Raw genomic sequence first — 22,404 nt, 5'->3', positions numbered from 1 at the left:
CCGTTGTGTATATATTCTCCATTTTCTTTCTCCATCTGTTGTACACCTAGGTTGATTCCATATCTTGGCTATTGTGAATAGCATTTAACACTGTTATGAAGGAATACCTCAGTCTGGGTAATTTATAAAAGAAAGAGGTTTATTTGGCTCACAGTTCTGCAGGCTGTACAAGAACCATGGCACTGGCTTCTGCTCAGGGAGCTGATGTGTGCAGAGATCACATGGTGAGACTGGAAGAAGGTGGGTGTGCCAGGCTTTTTGTAACAATCAGCTATCAGGAAAGCTCTGGTAGGAACTAATAACAATGAGAACTCAGTCTCCCTGTCAAGGGAGGGCATTTATCTATTTACGAGGCATCCGCCCCCATGACCCACACACCTGCTATTAGGCCCCACTTCCAACACTGGACTCAAATGTCAACATGAGATTTGGAGGGGACAAGCTATAGCACTGATGATGTAGATTTTAATCACTGGAAAGGCTGTGTTTGCCAGGTTTCTGCATTGTGCATTACTGCCTCCTTTCCACATTGTACTCTTGAGAAACAAGTAGCCAGGTGAGGCTGTATTCAAGGTAGGGAGAGGAGGTAGCACTTAGATTCACAACATTTAAACATTTTGCATTTTCTGACTCTTTTTTTTGTTTTTCTTTGAGATTGGGTCTTGCTCTGTTACCTAGGCTGGAGTGTAGTTGTGTGATCATAGCTCACTGTAACCTTGAACTCCTTGGCTCAAGAGATTCTTCCATCTCAGCCTTCCAAGCAGCTATAACTACAGATGCATACCACCATGATTGACTAATTAAATTTTTTTTTTTTTTGTGGTGATGGGGTCTGGCTCTGTTGCCCAGGCTGATCTTGAACTCCTGTCCTCAAGTGATCCTCTTGCCTTGGTCTCCCAAAGTGCTGGGATTACAGGCATGAGCCATCATGCCTGGCCTCTGACTAGTTTGAAATGTGAGAGTGATGATGGTTTATCAGTCTTCTTTCCAGCTGGCTGAAGTCTAATTAATTCCTATTGATGTTCATTGTGTATTTTCTGTCAGAGCTCACAACACTTAGATGCTTCCTTGTGGACCTGCTGAGGAGCTGGGTCAGGCCTTGCCATTTGCTGTCTGGGCCTGTGTGGTCAAGACAACCCAGCTTCCAGGCATCCAGGCCCCTTGCCTCATGGATGGGTTGTGTTTGCTAGAACAGCAAGTGTCCAGCTTTACAATATTTACCCAACATCTTGTTTTTGGTACCTGATAGGTGCTCAGTAAATATTTCAGTGAATGAATATGCGACACTTAGCTATATACAGATGTGCCTTGACTTGTAATGGGGGTATGCCCTGATAAGACCATTGTGAGTTGAAATCATTAAGCTGAAAATTCATTTAATACACCTATCCTCCTCCCCTAGCTTGAATGAGTTCAGAACACTTATTTAGCCTATAGTTGGCCCAAATCACTAAATACAAGGCCTATTTTATAATAAGGTGTTGAATATCTCATGTTACTTATTGAATACTGTGCTAAAAGTAAAAAGCAGAATGGTTTCATATCATTGTAAAGTCTAAAAATATAAGTTGAATCATTGCAAGTCAGGGACAGTCTTAATTTTGAGCTTATAAAAATGGTATTTTGTATAGATCCTATTATACAGCTTTCAGAGTCAGAGGACCTTGGTTAAAATTTCTGTTGTGTTCCTGTCACTACTCTTGCCATGTTACCTCACCACACTGTCTGCTGTTACAAGGGGAAGCCCCCTTTCTTCATGGAGCTCCAGCCGTGCCTCTTGGGTTTCATGTCTCATCCTTCTTACCTTCTTAGGAACCTCGTCTGATCTGCTGCTTCCCCCTCCCCGTTGTTACCATTAATGTGTCTTTCTCTGCTGTCCTTTTCTTGTCCACATTGAAACGTAACTGAAGCTCTTTCGCCTTTGCCAACACCCACCTTAGGTCTCAGCCTGCTCTCCAGCCTTTTCTGGCCCGTGGACTCTCACATTCTCTACTTTTCTACCTCCCACAGGCAATTCATTTATTGCAGGGTGGTGTCCCCTGTTCCCACTCAGACTGCACCTGCCAGGGTCCCTAATGACCTCCTTGTCGTTAGGAGAGCTCAGCCCTAAACTTACCTGGCCTTTCTGCAGTATTTGACACTGTTGGCCACTTTGATTCTTGAAACTCGCCCTCTCTTGCGGTTCTGTGGTGCCCCCTCCTGTTTTTTCTGTTACCAACGGTGGCTGTTTCCTTTCAGTGTCCTTTGGAGAATCCTTTTCATCCTTTATATTCAGCTTCTGAAAAAATTGTGAAGAAGGCCAGGTGCAGTGGCTCATGCCTGTATTCCCAGCACTTTGGGAGGCCGAGGTGGGCAGATCATCTGAGGTCAGGTGTTCGAGACCAGCCTGACCAACACGGAGAAACCCCATCTCTACTAAAAATACAAAATTAGCCGGGCGTGGTGGCGCATGCCTGTAATCCCAGCTACTCGGGAGGCTGAGGCAGGAGAATCGCTTGAATCTAGGTGGCAGAGGTTGTGGTGAGCCAAGATCGCGTCATTGCAGTGTAGCCTGGGCAACAAGAGCAAAACTCCGTTTCAAAAAAAAAAAAAATTGTGAAAGAACACCCTTAGAAAAAGGGTTACATAAAATGTAAATGTATACTGTAGTGAAATTGCGAAATGAACATCCATGATCAACAACCCAGGTCTAGTAGTAGAGCATGGCCCCCGCCCCACCTGGACTCGCTGTGTGTCACTTTTTTTTTTTTTTTTTTTTGAGACAGAGCCTTGCTCTGTCACCCAGGCTGGAGAGCAGTGGTGTGCTCTCGGCTCACTGCAGCCTCTGCCTACCAAGGTTCAAGTGATTGTCCTGCTTCAGCCTTCCAAGTAGTTACGATTACAGGCATACATTACCATGCCTGGCTAATTTTTGTATTTTTAGTAGAATCGGGGTTTCACCATGTTGGCCAGGCTGGTCTTGTGCTCCTGACCTCAGGTGATCCTCCTGCCTCGGCCTCCCAAAGTGCTGGGATTACAGACATGAGCCACTGCGCCTGACCTGCAGCATGTCACTTTTGGCCTCACCTCTCCACCTTAGGGCGCAGCTTTACATAATCGACTTTATGGCTTTGTTTTTCATCTTCAGGTCTTGAATCCACTTAAGATGGATTTTGGATTGACATGGGGTAAGAGGTCCTCCTCCTCCAATGTGAGTGTCTTGGCACCATTTATTTCCCCCTCCACTTGCGGCGCCCACTGTCTCATAGGCTGCATGTGCGGCGGATGTGCCAACTTCCCAGGCTTCAGCTTGGGACAGAAACACTGTCGCTGTGTCTTGCTGTGTGGACAGAGTCACACTGGCTGAGCACTTCTGTGAGAGGAATGGCAGAGCCCCTCCTTGACTCCATCTGTATGAATTATCATGGTGCCCCCACCATGTCCCTGTCCCCTGCCTCGCTTTTTGTCAGAGCATCTCTCTGACATAGTGTGCCTTGACTGCTGTGCGGTGTAGGAAAGTAGAGGCGCTGTCTCTCATGTTTCATCCCTATCGCAGCACACAGGAGGGGACTATTCAGCAAGTGGGTCAGTGGGCCAGCAACCGGTGTGCCTCATTGTTGTCTCAGGCCTGGCTTAGAGAAACAGGTTGTGTTTGGTGTCTTATCAGTGTGCTCAAAAAATATTCACTGGCTTGGAACTAAGTGAAATAACTTGTGAGTCAGTGCCATGCCTTTTATATGGCTTGTTTGTAGGAAAAAACTTGTAGATGAATTTGGATGCCACTGTTGGTGTTTGTGAAAAGTATGCCTTTTTTTTCCTATTTCTTTTTTGTGTAGTTGTGTTGTGATAAATATTATTATTTGGATAAAGTAGAAAACTAAGATAAAAGTTAAATATTATGGCTGGGCACAGTGGCTCATGCCTGTAATCCCAGCACTTTGGGAGGCTGAGGTGGGAGGATCAATTGAGGTCAGAAGTTTGAGACCAGCCTGGGCAACAAGGCTGTCTCTACTAAAAATGCAAAAATTAGCCGGGCATAGTGGTGGGTATTTGTAATCCCAGCTACTCAGGAGGCTGAGGCAGGAGAATCGCTTGTACCTGGGAGGCGGAGGTTGCAGTGAGCTGAGATCATGCCACCTCACTCCAGCCTGGACAACACAGCAAGACTCTGCCTCAAAAAAGGGTTAAATATTAGGAATATATTTATTAGACATGCTTTTTCAAAATTATTAATAAAAGTCAACTTTTGTTTTATTTTTTTGAGACAGAGTTTCACTCTGTTGCCCAGGCTTGAGTGCAGTGGCGCGATCTCAGCTGATTGTAACCTCTGCCTCCCAGAATCGAGTGATTCTCCTGCCTAAGCCTCCCGAGTAGCTGGGATTACAGGTGTGTGTCACCACACCCGGCTAACTTTTGTATTTTTAGTAGACATGGGGTTTTACTATGTTGGCCAGGCTGGTCTTGAACTCCTGACCTCAAATGATCCACCTGGCTCGGCCTCCCAAAGTGCTAGGATTACAGGTATGAGCCACCGTGCCCAGCGTAAAAGTCAACTTTTATAAATTATTTGGAAACTAGCTGACTTAATTTACTCTAAGTAAAAATTGGAAAAAGAATTTGCCTCTGTGATTGGCTTCTCTGATCACCTGAAGACTTCTTTTGATTTGTCCTCATCAAAATCAAATGCAATGTTTTGCACATAATATTTAACAAGTAAAATTATTAATTAAAAAAGCTTCTTACTCTGGGTGAATAAAACCCAGGATCACTATAAAATAGACTTTTCAGAAATTCAGAGACATCTGTTGTGCTGGATACTGTAGAAAGATGCTTGTGTAGTTGTGGCCTCAGCTCCGGGAAAGCTGGACAGTCACACCCATAGTAAATTGGTAGCAGTAGAGTGGGGCACTGCTGAAAAGATACCCAAAATGTGGAGGCAACTTGTTACTCAGTAAAAAGGCAGATGAGGGAACAGTTTGGAGTTCCTTTTGGAACAGTTTGGAGTAACTTTTGAGTTAATGCCGAAAATGTGGGAAAGTTTGGAACTTCCTAGAGATTTGTTGAATGGCTTTGAACAAAATGCTGATAGTGATATGGAGAATGAAATCCAGGCTGAGGTGGTTTCAGATGGAGATGAAGAACTTGTTGGGAACTGGAGTAAAGGTGACTCTTGTTATGTTTTAGCAAAGAGACTGATGCCTTTTTGCCCTGCCTTAAAGATTTGTGGAAGTTTGAACTTGAACGAGATGATTTAGGGTATCTGATGGAAGAAATTTCTAAGCAGCAAAGCATTCAAGAGGTATCTTGGGTTCTGTTAAAGGCATTCAGTTTTAAAAGGGAAACAAAGCATAAAAGTTTGGAAAATTTGCAGCCTGACAATGCAATAGTAAAGAAAATCCCATTTTCTGAGAAGTTCAAGTCAGCTGCATAAATATGCATAAGTAATGAGGAGCCAAATGTTAATCCCCAAGACAATGGGGAAGATATCTCCAGGGCATGTCAGAGGTCTTCACGGCAGCCCCTCCCATCACAGGCCTGGAGGCCTACGAGGAAAAAGTGGTTCCGTGGGTTGGGCTTAGGGCCCCTGTGCTGTGTGCAGCCTAGGGACTTGGTGCCCTGTGTCTCAGCCGCTCCAGCTGTGGCTGAAAGAGGCCAACAAAGAGCTCCTGCCATGGCTTCAGAGGATGCAAGCCTCAAGCCTTGGCAGCTCCCACATGTTGTTGAGGCTGCAGGTGCACAGAAGTCAAGAATTAGGGTTTGGAAACCTCTGCCTAAATTTCAGAGGATGTGTGGAAATGCCTGGATGTCAGGGTAGAAGTTTGCTACAGGGGCGGGGCTCTCATGGAGAACCTCTGCTAGGGCAGTGCAGAAGGGAAATGTGGGGTTCAAGCCTCCATGCAGAGCCCCAACTGGGGCACCACCTAATGGAGCTGTGAGAAGAGGGCCATTGTCTTCCAGACCCTGGAATGATAGATCCACTGACAGCTTGTACCATGCACCTGGAAAAGCCACAGACACTCAGTGCCAGCCCATGAAAGCAGCCAGGAGGGAGGTTGTACCCTGCAAAGCCACAGGGGTGGAGCTACCCAAGACTGTGGGAACTTACCTCTTGAATCAGCGTGACCTGGATGTGAGACAGAGTCAAGAAGATCACTTTGGAGCTTTAAGATTTGACTAACCTGCTGGATTTTGGACTTGCTTGGGACCTGTGGCCCCTTTATTTTGGCCAATTTCTCACATTTGGAAAGGCTGTATTTACCCAATGCCTGTACCCCCATTGTATCTAGGAAGTAACTAACTTGCTTTGCGACTTGGCACTGTGGACTTTTGAGTTAATGCCGAAATGAGTAAAGACTTTGGGGGTACTGTTGGGAAGGCGTGATTGTGTTTTGAAATGTGAGGACATGAGATTTGGGAGGGGCCAGAGGCAGAATGATATGGTTTAGCTGTGTCCCCACCCGAATCTCATTTTGAATTCTCATCTGTTGTGGGAGGGACCCAGTGGGAGGTAATTGAATCATGGGGGTAGGTCCTTCCTGTGCTGTTCTGACCATAGTAAGTCTCATGAAATCTGATGGTTCTGTAAGGGAGAGTTTCCCTGCACAAGCTCTCTCTTTGCCTGCTGCCATCCATGTAGGATGTGACTTGCTCCTCCTTGCCTTCTGCCATGATTGTGAGGCTTCCCCAGCAATGTGGAACTGTAAGTCCAGTAAACCTCTTTCTTTTGTAAACTACCCAGTCTTGGGTATGTCTTTATCAGCAGCGTGAAGATGGACTAATGCACAGCCGGACTTGGGGAGTTTGCTGCTTGTGGTTGGTGCCCAGTGTTTGGCAGCAGTGCTTAAGGGGCAAGTTTACATTATCTGGTCTTGGTGTCTTTGCTTTAATAGACAAAATAGTCGAGGAACCCCTAAACCTTGGTAGACGGATACCTCATCATGTGGTTATGTTATCACCACACATTGGTAGATATGGATGTGATGTCACAGTTTTCTGGTACTTTTGATATACAAGGTAACTTTTCACACATGAAATCTTAGGGAAATCTTAGTGCTCTTTGAGGTAGGGTTTTGAAAGAGGGGAAGGGCACTGGCTTTGAGATTAGGAACTCCTCCTGGGTGGGTTCCATAGACATTTGGTGTAACTTAATTGATGTCTTCAAAATAGACATTGTGCTGAACACACTGCCTGTGCACGTCTGGGCTCTCTGAGTCATTCTTGCTCTGCTGACTGGGCAAGGAGATTGATGAGTATGGTACTTTGTGTGTCCGCTGTCCTGAGCGGTGCTTGGCACACAGCAGGTGTTCAGACATTGCTGCTAATAAAAACCAAGAACTTGTATTTAGAGAGTTTGTTACAGTGTTGTACTAACAGTGAGAGCCACTCCCATCCAACCCCAGTTTTCTTCTGTAATCCTGTTTTGGTATTGCGACTTTTTTCTTTCACTGTTTTTAGCTCTCTCCTCATCTGCTGGAGGAACCGGTGATAACTAAGGATGTATATGAAGTTGCTGTCTCTCTCATTCAGATGTTGGATGACTTGGATGTGAAGGAGAGTGGGTAAGAGACACTTCAGTTGGTCATGCACTGTAATGTAGATGTGATTTAAAAAATTAGTCATTTGGAAACTTTTTAGTGTTTTTATAAGAAGGTTATAACTATAGGTACTTTTGCAGTAGTTACTGTATATATTTTAAAATCAGGTTAGTATTTCAGAATTTTTTAAATTGGAAATTTCTATTTTAAATAATTAAAGCCATGCTGAGTGCAGTTCCCAGCCTGGCAACAGAGCAAGACTCTGTCTCAAAAACAAAAACAAAAACAAACAAAAAACCTGTATATATATCATATGATTGAGCCTTTACAGCACTAATTTTACTACATCTGTCTCCATAGTTTTGCCTTTCCCAGGATGTCATGTAGTTGGAATTATATAGTATGTATCCTTTTCATGTTGCCTTCTTCTACTTAGTAATATGTATTTAGCTCCCTTTATGTCTTTTTTATAGCTTAGATAGCTCATTTATTTTTAGTGCCAAATTCCATTGTCTGGATGTACCAGTTTGTTCATTCATCTTCCAGATTTCCTGCTATGTTCTGCTTTAGCTGTGTCCCATTAGTTGCTGTTATGTTGTGTCTTCATTTTCATTCCTCTCAGAGTATTTTCTGATTTCCGTTTTGATATTTTCTTTGGTTTATTGGTTTTTAGGAATGTGGTGTTTAATTTGCACGTATTTGTGAATTTCTCCCTATTTTTCCTGTTATACATTTTGAATTTCATTCTATTGTGATTGGAGAATTCTTTCAGTTCTTTTAAATTTGTTGAGGTTTGTTGTATGCCTAGCATGTAGACTGTTCTGGAGAATATTATATGTGCACTTGAGAATAATGTCACTCTGTTGTTGTTAGATGGAGTGTTCTATAAATGTCTTTTAGGTGTAGTTAACTTACCGTGTTGTTCAGGTCTTCTACTTCTTGATCTTCTGCCCAGTTGCTCTATATATTATCGAAAATGAGATAATGATATCCTCAACAATTGTTACTGAATTGCCTATTTCTTCAATCTTTTCTGTCAGTTTTTGCTTTATGTATTTTGGTTCTCTGTTGCTAGGTGCATATATGTTTATACCTGTTTTATCTTCCTGATTGATTCACCCATTTATCAGTATAAAATGCCCCTCTTATCTCTCATAACACTTAATTTTAAGACCTATTTCGTGTATTAGTATAGCTACTTCACTTTTCTGTAGTTTGCTGTTTGCATGACACATATTTTTTCATTCTTTTACTTTCAGTCTACTTAGTGTCTTTCCATTTAAAGTGTATCTCCTGTAGACAACATATTCTGAGTAGGATCATAAATATATATATATATATATATTTGAGATGGAGTCTTGCTCTGTCACTAGGCTGGAGTGCAGTGGTGTGATCTCGGCCCACTGCAGCCTCCACCTCCTGGGTTCAAGTGATTCTCCTGCCTCAGCCTCCCGAGTAGCTGGGACTACAGGCATGTGCCACCATGCTCAGCTAAGTTTTGTATTTTTAGTAGAGATGGGTTTCACCATGTTGGTCAGAATGGTCTTGATCTCTTGACCTCATGATCCGCCCACCTCAGCCTCCCAAAGTTCTGGGATTACAGGTATGACACCGTGCCCGGCCCTTATTTTTAAAATTAATCTAACAATCTCTGCCTTTTGATTGGGTTGTTTAATCCATTTACATTTAATTTTGTTACTGATATAGTTGAATTTATGTTGGCCATTTTGCTTTTTGCTTTCTGTGTGTCTCATATTCTTTTTGTTCCTCTGTTTCTCTTTTACTGCTTTCTTTTGCATTTAATACATATTTTGCAATGTAGCATTTTACTTTTTTTTTTTTTGTTTTTTTTTTTGAGACAAGTTCTCACTGTGTTGAGCAGGCTGGGTACATGGAGTGATCATGGCTCACAGCAGCCTTGACCCCCTGGGCTCAATTGATCCTCCCACCTCAGCCCCGTGAGTAGCTGGGACTACAGGTGCTTGCCACCATGCCCTGCTAATTTTTGTATCCGGTTACTTTTAAAATCGCCTAAGGAGAAGGAAGGAGGCAAAATATGTATTTACAGTATCTTTTGTCATTACCTAATTACCTTTACCAGTTCTCTTTTTTTGTTCATGTGGATTTGAAATACTCTCTGGGGTCAGCTGTTTTCAGCACAAAAAACTTCCTTTAGTATTTCTAGTAAGGTGGGTCTGCTGCCAAAAAATAATCTCATTTTTTTGTTTATCTGGGACAGTCTTTTTTTTTTGAGACAGAGTTTCACTCTTTTTGCCCAGGCTGGAGTGCAATGGTGCGATCTCAGCTCACCGCAACCTCTGCCTCCCAGGTTCAAGCGATTCTCTTGCCTCCGCCTCCTGAGTAGCTGGAATTACAGGCATGCGCCACCATGCCTGGCTAATTTTGTATTCTTAGTAGAGATGGGGTTTCTCCTTGTTGGTCAGGCTGGTCTTGAACTCCGGACCTCAGGTGATCCACCTGCCTTGGCCTCCCAAAGTGCTGGGATTACAGGCGTGAGCCACCGCGCCTGGCCAAGGGACAGTCTTTATTTAGTCTTCATTATTGAGAGTTTTACTGAATATAGGAATCTTGATTGACAGTTTTTTCTTTGAGGACTTTGAATATGTCACCCCACTGCTTTCTGGCTTCCATTGTTTCTGCTGAGAATTCAGCTGTTAATCTTATTGGGGTTTTCTTTATGTGTGGCATGTCATTTTTCTCTTGCTACTTTCAAGATTTCACCTTTTCTTTGAATTTCGTTATGGCTTTTATGACTTCCTGTAGGACTGGCACAATAACTGAGCCTTTAATAGGCATTTCATCTTTCTTTTAAGCCAGTTGCTTTTGGATGCATGGTAATACCATTGAATTTCGTGAGTCCATTGACCACTAAACTGAGTTCCTTGGCAGGAGGCTATGCTGTGCAGGAAATAACGGAAGCGAGAAAGGCATCTTTAGGTCCATGCATGGGGGTACGACAGAAACTTTAGGTGCAGAGAAGGCAGATCTGAATCCAGAATAGGATCTGTGTCTATTTCCATGAGGGTAAATCAGTATCTCCTTCATGATGGAATCAACCTGTCTTCAGCTGGCTGGACTGGTGCCCCAGGGAATGGTGCCATATTTGGGACTTGGCACTGGCCCTTGCTGTTGTGTGGTTGGCATCCAGTGATGGTAGCAGCCGGATGAGTCTCTTCTCAGGAAAGTGCGTGGTGTTGAGTTTGTGTGTAAGCCTTCATCCCTGCTACCCATCCACTCTGTGCATTGTCTAACCCTGGGGGGACTGGAGAAGGAGGCTGGGTCACATCCACAGGCAGGGCCTCCGGCCTGTCTGATGACTGAAAGCCTCCTCCACTGTGGCTGCCTTGTGGGCATTTCTTGGTACCTCTCCATCAGATCTCCTTATTATCAGTCTTGTCATTTCCACATCCCTGCCCAGCTGACCAAGCTATTAGCCTCTGCTTGTTGATTGGGGTGAACCCAACCTCATGGCCATGTCTCCTTCCACCTGAAGTGGTACCACCGGATGGACTGCCTGACCTCTGCTCACTGGGAGGCGCTCCCTTCCTCACACACTGTGTGTGAGCCTCTCCTCTGGGTAGGGCTGTGATGCAGCAGATGTTCACCTCGGCTGTTGCCGGCATCCCATGCAGGCCCATCTACAAACCAGGCCTGTGTTTTTATGGTGGTGGCTGCTGCCTGAGGTCATACATGTGGCTCACACTCACAGGGAGAGATGGATGAGCAGCAGGAGCAGTGACCATGGACGCTGAGCCGCCTGTGCTGCAGCGACTGGTTTACCCCTCACACCCCTTTCTCCTTTGTAGTGACTGTTCCCAGGCATTGCCTGGATTGCCATTGCATGGCTTTTCCATGGCTCCCTCCTCAGCTCCTGTTACTTCCCCAGAGAGGCCCTTCCCAGCCAGCCCTTCTGAGAGCACTCCATAAGTATGCCTTCCCTTAGCACTGCTTATTGTGTTTCCCCAGGTGTTTCTTTTTGTCTTATTGCTAAACTGAAGGTGCCTTGCCTGTTTTCTTGTTTCTTGTCTGTCTCTCCAGTTAGGATGTAAGCTCCAAAGAGCAGGGAGCTTGTCTGTCTTGTTACTGCTGTATCCTGACTACACAGAGGAGGGCTTGGCATGTAGGAAGGGCTCACAGATTTATGGAGGAATGAAAGTTCTAAATTCACACAAAAGTAAATTTATTGACAGTAGCAGGGAGGTGAGTAGATGATTTGAGATTTTGGTCTGCACAAATCCTTTCCAATAGTAGTTTGGACTCCTGAAAGTTTAAATTTTGCTTGTAGTTATTTTAAATGTTTTTTACTTTGAAGTTCTGGATTATAATAACTAAATGTCAAGGAAAACTTCTGCAGATCGTAGGTTTTGATAGGAGAAAGTATTGGGGGTCAAAAAGCTTAAGGTCCCCGGAATGACCGTGGGGCCTTGGATGTTTTCTCATCTCTTTGGGCTTCTGTGTTTTCTTATGTACAATAAAGAACATTACATTGGATGACCTGTAAGAGCCTTTCAGGATTAAAAGCCTGTACTATTAGGATTGTAGAGAAGCAATAGCTGTTATTAGCCTCCATTGATATTTGTGCACATCACATTTTTAACAGGAACAAGGCCTGCTCGGGTGCCCAGTTTGTGTTGGAGCGAAGCAGTGTGTTGGTGTTTTTGCCAGGTAAGAACGTCATAATTTTGTGACTTGGAATCATAATATTCTGGAGAGAGGCTAAGTTTGTGCCTAACAGAGATTATGAAAGATGGTATTCTCCATAGGACTTTGTTCTTTTTACATTTTGAGTATGTGAACAAATGTAACTTTCAGTTTGGCTTTTTATTATAATCTTTGTATTTCTTTTTTTTTTTTTTTCCTTTCCTTTCCTTTTCCTTTTTCTAGATGGAGTCTTGCTCTGTTGCCAGGCTGGAGTGCAGTGGCACAATCTCGGCTCACTGCAGCCTCCTCCTCCTCAGTTCCAGTGATTCTCCTGCCTCAGCTTCCGGAGTAGCTGGGACTACAGGTGTACACCACCATGCCCGGCTAATTTTTGTATTTTTTTTTTTTTTCTTTTTTTATTTTTTATTATACTTTAAGTTCTAGGGTACATGTGCATAACGTTTATATCATGTATAACTCCCCAATGCAATCCCTCCCTCCTCCCCCCTCCCCATGATAGGCCCCAGTGTGTGATGTTCCCCTTCCCGAGTCCAAGTGATCTCATTGTTCAGTTCCCACCTATGAGTGAGAACATGCGGTGTTTGGTTTTCTCTTCTTGTGATAGTTTGCTAAGAATGATGGTTTCCAGCTGCATCCATGTCCCTACAAAGGACGCAAACTCATCCTTTTTGATGGCTGCATAGTATTCCATGGTGTATATGTGCCACATTTTTAATCCAGTCTGTCACAGATGGACATTTGGGTTGATTCCAAGTCTTTGCTATTGTGAATAGTGCCGCAATAAACATACGTGTGCATGTGTCTTTGTAGTAGAGTAATTATAATCCTTTGGGTATATACCCAGTAGTGGGATGGCTGGGTCATATGGTACATCTAGTTCTAGATCCTTGAGGAATCGCCATACTGTTTTCCATAATGGTTGAACTAGTTACAATCCCACCAACAGTGTAAAAGTGTTCCTATTTCTCCACATCCTCTCCAACACCTATTGTTTCCTGACTTCTTAATGATTGCCATTCTAACTGGTGTGAGATGGTATCTCATTGTGGTTTTGATTTGCATTTCTCTGATGGCGAGTGATGACGAGCATTTTTCATGTGTCTGTTGGCTGTATGGATGTCTTCTTTTGAGAAATGTCTGTTCATATCCTTTCCCCACTTTTTGATGGGGTTGTTTGTTTTTTTCTTGTATATTTGTTTGAGTTCTTTGTAGATTCTGGATATTAGCCCTTTGTCAGATGAGTAGGTTGCAAAAATTTTCTCCCATTCTGTAGGTTGCCTGTTCACTCTGATGGTAGTTTCTTTTGCTGTGCAAAAGCTCTTTAGTTTAATGAGATCCCATTTGTCAATTTTGGCTTTTGCTGCTGTTGCTTTTGGTGTTTTAGACATGAAGTCCTTGCCCATGCCTATGTCCTGAATGGTACTACCTAGATTTTCTTCTAGGGTTTTTATGGTATTAGGTCTAACATTTAAGTCTCTAATCCATCTTGAATTAATTTTCGTATAAGGGGTAAGGAAAGGATCCAGTTTCAGCTTTCTACTTGTGGCTAGCCAATTTTCCCAGCACCATTTATTAAATAGGGAATCCTTTCCCCATTTCTTGTTTTTGTCAGGTTTGTCAAAGATCAGATGGCTGTAGATGTGTGGTATTATTTCTGAGGACTCTGTTCTGTTCCACTGGTCTATTTCTCTGTTGTGGTACCAGTACCATGCTGTTTTGGTTACTGTAGCCTTGTAGTATAGTTTGAAGTCAGGTAGCGTGACGCCTCCAGCTTTGTCCTTTTGACCTAGGATTGTCTTGGCAATGCGGGCTCTTTTTTGTTTCCATATGAACTTTAAAGCAGTTTTTTCCAATTCTGTGAAGAAACTCATTGGTAGCTTGATGGGGATGGCATTGAATCTATAAATAACCTTGGGCAGTATGGCCATTTTCACGATATTGATTCTTCCTATCCATGAGCATGGTATGTTCTTCCATTTGTTTGTGTCCTCTTTGATTTCACTGAGCAGTGGTTTGTAGTTCTCCTTGAAGAGGTCCTTTACATCCTTGTAAGCTGGATTCCTAGGTATTTTATTCTCTTTGAAGCAATTGTGAATGGAAGTTCATTCCTGACTTGGCTCTCTGCTTGTCTGTTACTGGTGTATAAGAATGCTTGTGATTTTTGCACATTAATTTTGTATCCTGAGACTTTGCTGAAGTTGCTTATCAGCTTAAGGAGATTTTGGGCTGAGACGATGGGTTTTTCTAAATATACAATCATGTCATCTGCAAACAGGGACAATTTGACTTCTTCTTTTCCTAACTGGATACCCTTGATTCTTTCTCTTGCCTGATTGCCCTAGCCAGAACTTCCAACACTATGTTGAATAGGAGTGGTGAGAGAGGGCATCCCTGTCTTGTGCCAGTTTTCAAAGGGAATTTTTCCAGTTTTTGCCCATTCAGTATGATATTAGCTGTGGGTTTGTCGTAAATAGCTCTTATTATTTTGAGGTACGTTCCATCAATACCGAATTTATTGAGCGTTTTTAGCATAAAGGGCTGTTGAATTTTGTCAAAAGCCTTTTCTGCATCTATTGAGATAATCATGTGGTTCTTGTCTTTGGTTCTGTTTATATGCTGGATTACGTTTATTGATTTGCGAATGTTGAACCAGCCTTGCATCCCAGGGATGAAGCCCACTTGATCATGGTGGATAAGCTTTTTGATGTGCTGCTGAATCCGGTTTGCCAGTATTTTATTGAGAATTTTTGCATCGATGTTCATCAGGGATATTGGTCTAAAATTCTCTTTTTTTGTTGTGTCTCTGCCAGGCTTTGGTATCAGGATGATGTTGGCCTCATAAAATGAGTTAGGGAGGATTCCCTCTTTTTCTATTGATTGGAATAGTTTCAGAAGGAATGGTACCAGCTCCTCCTTGTACCTCTGGTAGAATTCAGCTGTGAATCCATCTGGTCCTGGACTTTTTTCGTGGGTAGGCTATTAATTGTTGCCTCAATTTCAGAGCCTGCTATTGGTCTATTCAGGGATTCAACTTCTTCCTGGTTCAGTCTTGGGAGAGTGTAAGTGTCCAGGAAATTATCCATTTCTTCTAGATTTTCTAGTCGATTTGCGTAGAGGCATTTATAGTATTCTCTGATGGTTGTTTGTATTTCTGTGGGGTCGGTGGTGATATCCCCTTTATCATTTTTTATTGCGTCTATTTGATTCCTCTCTCTTTTCTTCTTTATTAGTCTTGCTAGCGGTCTGTCAATTTTGTGATCTTTTCAAAAAACCAACTGCTGGATTCATTGATTTTTTGGAGGGTTTTTTGTGACTCTATCTCCTTCAGTTCTGCTCTGATCTTAGTTATTTCTTGCCTTCTGCTAGCTTTTGAATGTGTTTGCTCTTGCCTCTCTAGTTCTTTTAATTGTGATGTTAAGTGTCAATTTTAGATCTTTCCTGCTTTCTCTTGTGGGCATTTAGTGCTATAAATTTCCCTCTACACACTGCTTAAATGTGTCCCAGAGATTCTGGTATGTTGTATCTTTGTTCTCATTGGTTTCAAAGAACATCTTTATTTCTGCTTTCATTTCGTTATGTACCCAGTAGTCATTCAGGAGCAGGTTATTCAGTTTCCATGTAGTTGAGCGGTTTTGATTGAGTTTCTTAGTCCTGAGTTCTAGTTTGATTGCACTGTGGTCTGAGAGACAGTTTGTTATAATTTCTGTTCTTGTACATTTGCTGAGCAGTGCTTTACTTCCAATTATGTGGTCAATTTTGGAATAAGTGCGATGTGGTGCTGAGAAGAATGTATATTCTGTTGATTTGGGGTGGAGAGTTCTATAGATGTCTATTAGGTCCGCTTGGTGCAGAGATGAGTTCAATTCCTGGATATCCTTGTTAACTTTCTGTCTCGTTGATCTGTCTAATGTTGACAGTGGAGTGTTGAAATCTCCCATTATTATTGTATGGGAGTCTAAGTCTCTTTGTAGGTCTCTAAGGACTTGCTTTATGAATCTGGGTGCTCCTGTATTGGGTGCATATATATTTAGGAGAGTTAGCTCTTCCTGTTGAATTGATCCCTTTACCATTATGTAATGGCCTTCTTTGTCTCTTTTGATCTTTGATGGTTTAAAGTCTGTTTTATCAGAGACTAGGATTGCAACCCCTGCTTTTTTTTTTTCCATTTGCTTGGTAGATCTTTCTCCATCCCTTTATTTTGAGCCTATGTATGTCTCTGCATGTGAGATGGGTCTCCTGAATACAGCAGACTGATGGGTCTTGACTCTTTATCCAGTTTGCCAGTCTGTGTCTTTTAATTGGAGCATTTAGTCCATTGACATTTAAGGTTAATATTGTTATGTGTGAACTTGATCCTGTCATTATGATATTAACTGGTTATTTTGCTCATTAGTTGATGCAGTTTCTTCCTAGCCTCGATGGTCTTTACATTTTGGCATGTTTTTGCAATGGCTGGTACCGGTTGTTCCTTTCCATGTTTAGGGCTTCCTTCAGGGTCTCTTGTAAGGCAGGCCTGGTGGTGACAAAATCTCTAAGCATTTGCTTATCTGTAAAGGATTTTATTTCTCCTTCACTGATGAAACTTAGTTTGGCTGGATATGAAATTCTGGGTTGAAAATTCTTTTCTTTAAGAACGTTGAATATTGGCCCCCACTCTCTTCTGGCTTGTAGAGTTTCTGCCGAGAGATCTGCTGTTAGTCTGATGGGCTTCCCTTTGTGGGTAACCCGACCTTTCTCTCTGGCTGCCCTTAAGATTTTTTCCTTCATTTCAACTTTGGTGAATCTGGCAATTGTGTCTTGGAGTTGCTCTTCTGGAGGAGTATCTTTGTGGCGTTCTCTGTATTTCCTGAATTTGAATGTTGGCCTGCCCTACTAGGTTGGGGAAGTTCTCCTGGATGATATCCTGAAGAGTGTTTTCCAACTTGGTTCCATTTTCCCCCTCACTTTCAGGCACCCCAATCAGACGTAGATTTGGTCTTTTTACATAATCCCATACTTCTTGCAGGCTTTGTTCATTTCTTTTTCTTCTTTTTTCTTTTGGTTTCTCTTCTCGCTTCATTTCATTCATTTGATCCTCAATCGCTGATACTCTTTCTTCCAGTTGATCGAGTCGGTTACTGAAGCTTGTGCATTTGTCACGTATTTCTCGTGTCATGGGTTTCATCTCTGTCATTTCGTTTATGATCTTCTCTGCATTAATTAGTCTAGCTGTCAATTCTTCCATTTTTTTCAAGATTTTAGTTTCTTTGCGCTGGGTACGTAATTCCTCCTTTAGCTCTGAGAAGTTTGATGGACTGAAGCCTTCTTCTCTCATCTCGTCAAAGTCATTCTCTGACCAGCTTTGATCCGTTGCTGGCGATGGGCTGCGCTCCTTTGCAGGGGGAGATGCGCTCTTATTTTTTGAATTTCCAGCTTTTCTGCCCTGCTTTTTCCCCATCTTTGTGGTTTTATCTGTCTCTGGTCTTTGATGATGGTGACGTACTGATGGGGTTTTGGTATAGGTGTCCTTCCTGTTTGATAGTTTTCCGTCTGACAGTCAGAAGGACTGTCTGTTGGTCTGTTGGAGATTGCTTGAGGTCCACTCCAGACCCTGTTTGCCTGGGTATCAGCAGCAGAGGTTGCCAAAGATAGAATATTGCTGAGCAGCGAGTGTACCTGTCTGATTCTTCTTTGGAAGTTTCCTCTCAGGGATGACTCCACCCTGTGAGGTGTGGGGTGTCAGACTGCCCCTAGTGGGGGATGTCTCCCAGCTAGGTACTCAGGGGTCAGGGACCCACCTGAGCAGGCAGTCTGTCCGTTCTCGGATCTCAACCTCCGCGTTGGGAGATCCACGGCTCTCCCCAAAGCTGTCAGACAGAGTCGTTCGCCTCTGCACCGCCCCCGCTGCTTTCCCTATTGGACTCAGCTGTGGGCTGTCCCCAGAGGTGGAGTCTACAGAGACAGGCAGGTTTCCTTGAGCTGCTGTGAGCTCCACCCAGTTCGAGCTTCCCAGCGGCTTTGTTTACCTACTTAAGCCTCAGCAATGGCGGGCGCCCCTCCCCAGCCTGGCTGCTGCCTTGCGGATAGATCGCCGCAGATGGCTGTGTTAGCAGTGAGGGAGGCTCCGTGGGCGTGGGACCCTCCCGGCCAGGTGTGGGATATATTCTCCTGGTGTGCCTGTTTCCTTAAAGCGCAGTATTGGGGTGGGAGTTACGCGATTTTCCAGGTGTTATGTGTCTCAGTTCCCCTGGCTAGGAAAAGGGATTCCCTTCCCCCTTGCGCTTCCAGGTGAGGCGATGCCTCGCCCTGCTTCAGCTCAGGCTGGTCAGGCTGCAGCAGCTGACCAGCACCGATTGTCCGGCACTCCCTAGAGAGATGACCCCAGTACCTCAGTTGAAAATGCAGAAATCACCGGTCTTCTGTGTTACTCGCGCTGGGAGTTGGAGACTGGAGCTGTTCCTATTCGGCCATCTTGCTCCGCCCCTCCCTAATTTTTGTATTTTTAGTAGAGATGAGGTTTCATCATGTTGGCCAGGATGGTCTCGATCTCTTGACCTCGTGATCTGCCTCTGTGGCTCCCAAAGTGCTGGGTTACAGATGTGAGCCACTGTGCCGGCCAACCCTTGTATTTCTAAAAAGATTTCTTATTAAAAATTATTAAGAGTTCAATTTTTTTTTTTTTTTTTTTTTTTTTTTTGAGACAGAGTCTCACTCTGTTGCCCGGGCAGGAGTACAGTGGCACAATCTCGGCTCACTGCAACCTCTGCCTCCTGGGTTCAAGCGATTCTCCTACCTAAGCCTCCCAAGTAGCTGGGATTACAGATGCGCACCACCATGCTTGTCTAGAGTTCAACTTTTTGAAGGCAGTCTTGCCACCTTCAAAATTTCCAGTAAAATATTTGGCTTTGTTAAATTTGCATTTTACATATATGGTTATAAATGTGAGGTAACTGTCGTTAGTTTGCATTGAAAGCTTCTTTAGTAGTAGTAAAACATACTGTTATTGTAATACCATGAGAATCATCAGGGTAATCCTTGAGTTCCCTTCTCAGTGTTTGAGAAAACAGGTTTTTAAAATACCTTTCTGAAAAGACGAATTTATGTTAAATTGTACTTTTTCAAAATTACTTGATTTTTAATTTAAGTGGTATAGCTTGATGAAACATGACAATAATTCAAATATTTTCTGTTGTAAGGTAATATAGAGCATAAACAGATTTGTTCTTACAATAATGGAGAATGAAAAACATGCAATGAAAATAGCTTATTTAATTTTGGAATGCAACATAATGAGTTTCAAACTTTTGTCATGTTTTGCTTAGGTGATAAGGATTTGTTTACATGGAGGGAACCATTAGCTGACAGTGGGGGGTGGTGTTGCATTTGCGTTGGAGAATATTTATCAAATGACTGCTGTGTGCATAATATTGTATTAAGGGGAAAAACATCACCAAAGTGGAGCCATGTTGATACTAGCTTAAGAATACCTAACATGAGATAAGTACCTTTTATTTTTATTCCATTTGTTTTTTTAGAAAGGGTCTTGCTGTGTTGCCCAGGCTGGAGTACAGTGGTGTGACCCTGACTCACTGCAGCCTCTGCCTCCTGGGCTGAAGTGATATTTCCACCTCCCAAGTAGCTGGGACTACAGGCGTGTACCCCCATGCCTGACCAAATTTTTTTTTTTGTATATTTTTGTAGAGATAGGGTTTAACTAGGTTGCCCAGGCTAGTCTCGAGCTGCTAGGCTCTAGTGGTCTCCGTGAAGTGATCCATCTGCCTCAGTCTCCCAAAGTATTGAGATTGCAAGCGTGAGCCACTGCTCCTGGCTGATAAATACTTTTTACCTGCTAAACATTGCCTGAAGGAAATATTTATAAGTGATATTTTACATTTAGGGTTGCTATCTTTTTAATATATTCATGTGAATTCAAGTTTGATAGATGTTTTTGTGTTAATTCATCTTTTGTGGACAGTTCTATGATAGTTTTCCAGGGCTGCTGTAGCAAAGTGCCACAAACTAAATGGCTTAAAAGAACAGCCATGTATTCTCTCCCGGTTTCGGAGGCTAGATGTTCACAGTCGAGTTGTCAGCAGGGCCATGCTCTTTCTGAGCCTCTTCCTCTTTCCAGCTCCTGGTAGTGGCCATCAGTCCCCAGTGCTCCTTGACCTGTGGCTGCATCACTCCTGTGTCTGTCGTCACGTGGCATTCTCTGTTTGTACCTCTTCCCTTGTATGGACACCACGGCCCAACGCATTCCAGTATAACTTCATCTTAACTAGTTACATCTGCAATGACTCTGTTTCCAAATAACACCACATTCTAGATTACTGGAGTTGGGACTTCAGTACATCTTTTTAGGGGACACAGTTCAACCCATAACAGACTCAGATTTGAAAATCAGGGTGGGGCAAAAGTACATGCTAGCTTAGCTTTCAGCAAACAGGACAGAGGCCTGATGGAAATGGTTTAGCACATCCTCATGACCAAAACTTTACAAATGTTATTTTTTTGATTGTAAAGATTTTGCATGCTCATTATAGAAAATTTAGAAAATCTGGGGGTAAAAAAGAAATGCAAAAATTACTCATATAGCTAACACCCACAGGGAGTCACTGCTGTGTAAAGGAAAACTGGAAGAATATGGTTTTTCCCTATATTTTTGAGATACCACTAATCAGTGTCACTGTGTACTTTTACTTGTGTTTCTGGTATATTTAGGCAAAGAGGATAAAAAAGTCAAATGAATTGGTAGGGCCTTCTTTGAAAGATACGCCATTTTAATTTAAAAGTTGGTTTCTAGCAGTAAATACAAAGATGTTTATTTCCCTCCTCCACTTTTTTCTTCCCTAGGTCTGGGTGAAATAAACTATATGCATGAACTTCTCACAAACCTGGTTCATAAAAGGTATGTTGAAAATGATACAGCTGTGTTCTCCTAAACCCTTGTGTTGTTTCTGCCTTAAACAATTTTAATTATCTCAGTATTTATTTTTGTATTTCATGTATATCTATTCTTTATGGAGATTTTATTTTAGTAATTTCTTAGGTTGCAGGTCTATCCACTCCATTCAAGTGTGGCTTTAGAAGAGCAGAATAATATATTTTTAAGTCCAGTCCCTGGGTACAGAAAGGTAGGAAAACTGGGAAGACAAGTTCTAAGCACTTTAGGTAAATTTTCCTTAGAGACTCTACTCATGAAAAATATTTTCTGGGTGTCGTGGCTCATGCTGGTGTTTCCAGCACTGTGGGAGGCTGAGGCGGGTGAATCGTTTGAGCTCAGGTGTTTGAGACCAGCCTGGTAGCATGGCGAAACCCCATCTCTACAAAAAATATAAAAATTACCTGAGTGCAGTGACACACACCTGTGGTCCCAGCTACTTGGGAGGCTGAGGTAGGAGGCTTGTGCCTGGCTGGTGGAGGCTGCAGTGAGCTGAGATCACACAAGTGCACTCCAGCCTGGGGGACAGAACAAGACTCTGTCTCAAAAAAAAAAAAAACAATTCACATTTCAGCAGTGTGTTCTGTTAGTGGTTAGTCACTTAAACAAGTATTTGCCTGATGAGCCAGGTATGTTGTTTAGTTTTGGGTTTATTTTGTAAATCAGTTTGCTAAAAAGCTAAGATTTTTTATTTTCTCAATTCAGGAATTCTGATGCCTTTTAATTCTTCTTTAGCATTTCTCTAACTTTGGGACTGTTCTGGTGTCCCTGAAACCATTCTGGTGACTGGTTAGAAGCCATATTCTAGGTCCTGCTTCAGGAGGATTTCTTTATCTCAGATTATGTGTGAATGATGGAGTTGTTTTAACTAGACCCTTCTAGAGCTGCTTGAGGTGATCAGGGGGCCTGAGCTGGCAACCTCGCCCCTGGATTGCTTTGGAATCCCTAGGAGCAGCCTTGAGTGGTATTCTAGGGCAACTACAAGCTACAGCCCTTCTTCTAGAAACCTGGTTTTACCCCTGGGCAATTCCAGGACCCCTCTCCACCCCACCAAAGCTACCACCCCAGAAGTCAGGAACAGCTCCCTTTGCCTGTATCCAAGCCCTTGCTGTGTTGTGTGTGGCTGGTTTTCCATTCACCAGGGGCTTCTTGATCAATTGTGGTGTCTGTAAAATAGAAAAATGGCTAATTTTGAAATCTGAGTTCAGTATTTACATTCAGAAGCTTTAAAATAATTTTTGCATTTTCGTAAACTTTGCCTAATGATGTCCAGAATATAGTAGGAAT

General features: G+C 42.9%; 1 protein-coding gene across 1 annotated transcript in view; it reads left to right on the top strand.

The window, feature by feature from the left end:
* The window catches only part of TDRD9 (tudor domain containing 9), a 141,882-nt gene that overhangs the window by 60,230 nt on the left and 59,248 nt on the right, over window positions 1-22,404 (top strand). The window contains 4 exon segments of the mRNA XM_033191111.1: window positions 7,435-7,538; window positions 12,136-12,200; window positions 21,030-21,084; window positions 21,226-21,310. Coding sequence (XP_033047002.1) covers window positions 7,435-7,538; window positions 12,136-12,200; window positions 21,030-21,084; window positions 21,226-21,310 — 309 coding nt within the window.

This window comes from Trachypithecus francoisi, unplaced genomic scaffold (assembly GCF_009764315.1).
Source record: "Trachypithecus francoisi isolate TF-2019V2 unplaced genomic scaffold, Tfra_2.0 Lachesis_group3, whole genome shotgun sequence".
In the NCBI taxonomy this organism is placed as follows: domain Eukaryota; kingdom Metazoa; phylum Chordata; class Mammalia; order Primates; family Cercopithecidae; genus Trachypithecus; species Trachypithecus francoisi.
The sequence above is the reverse complement of the archived record's forward strand: the minus strand, read 5'-3'. Positions and strand labels throughout refer to the sequence as shown.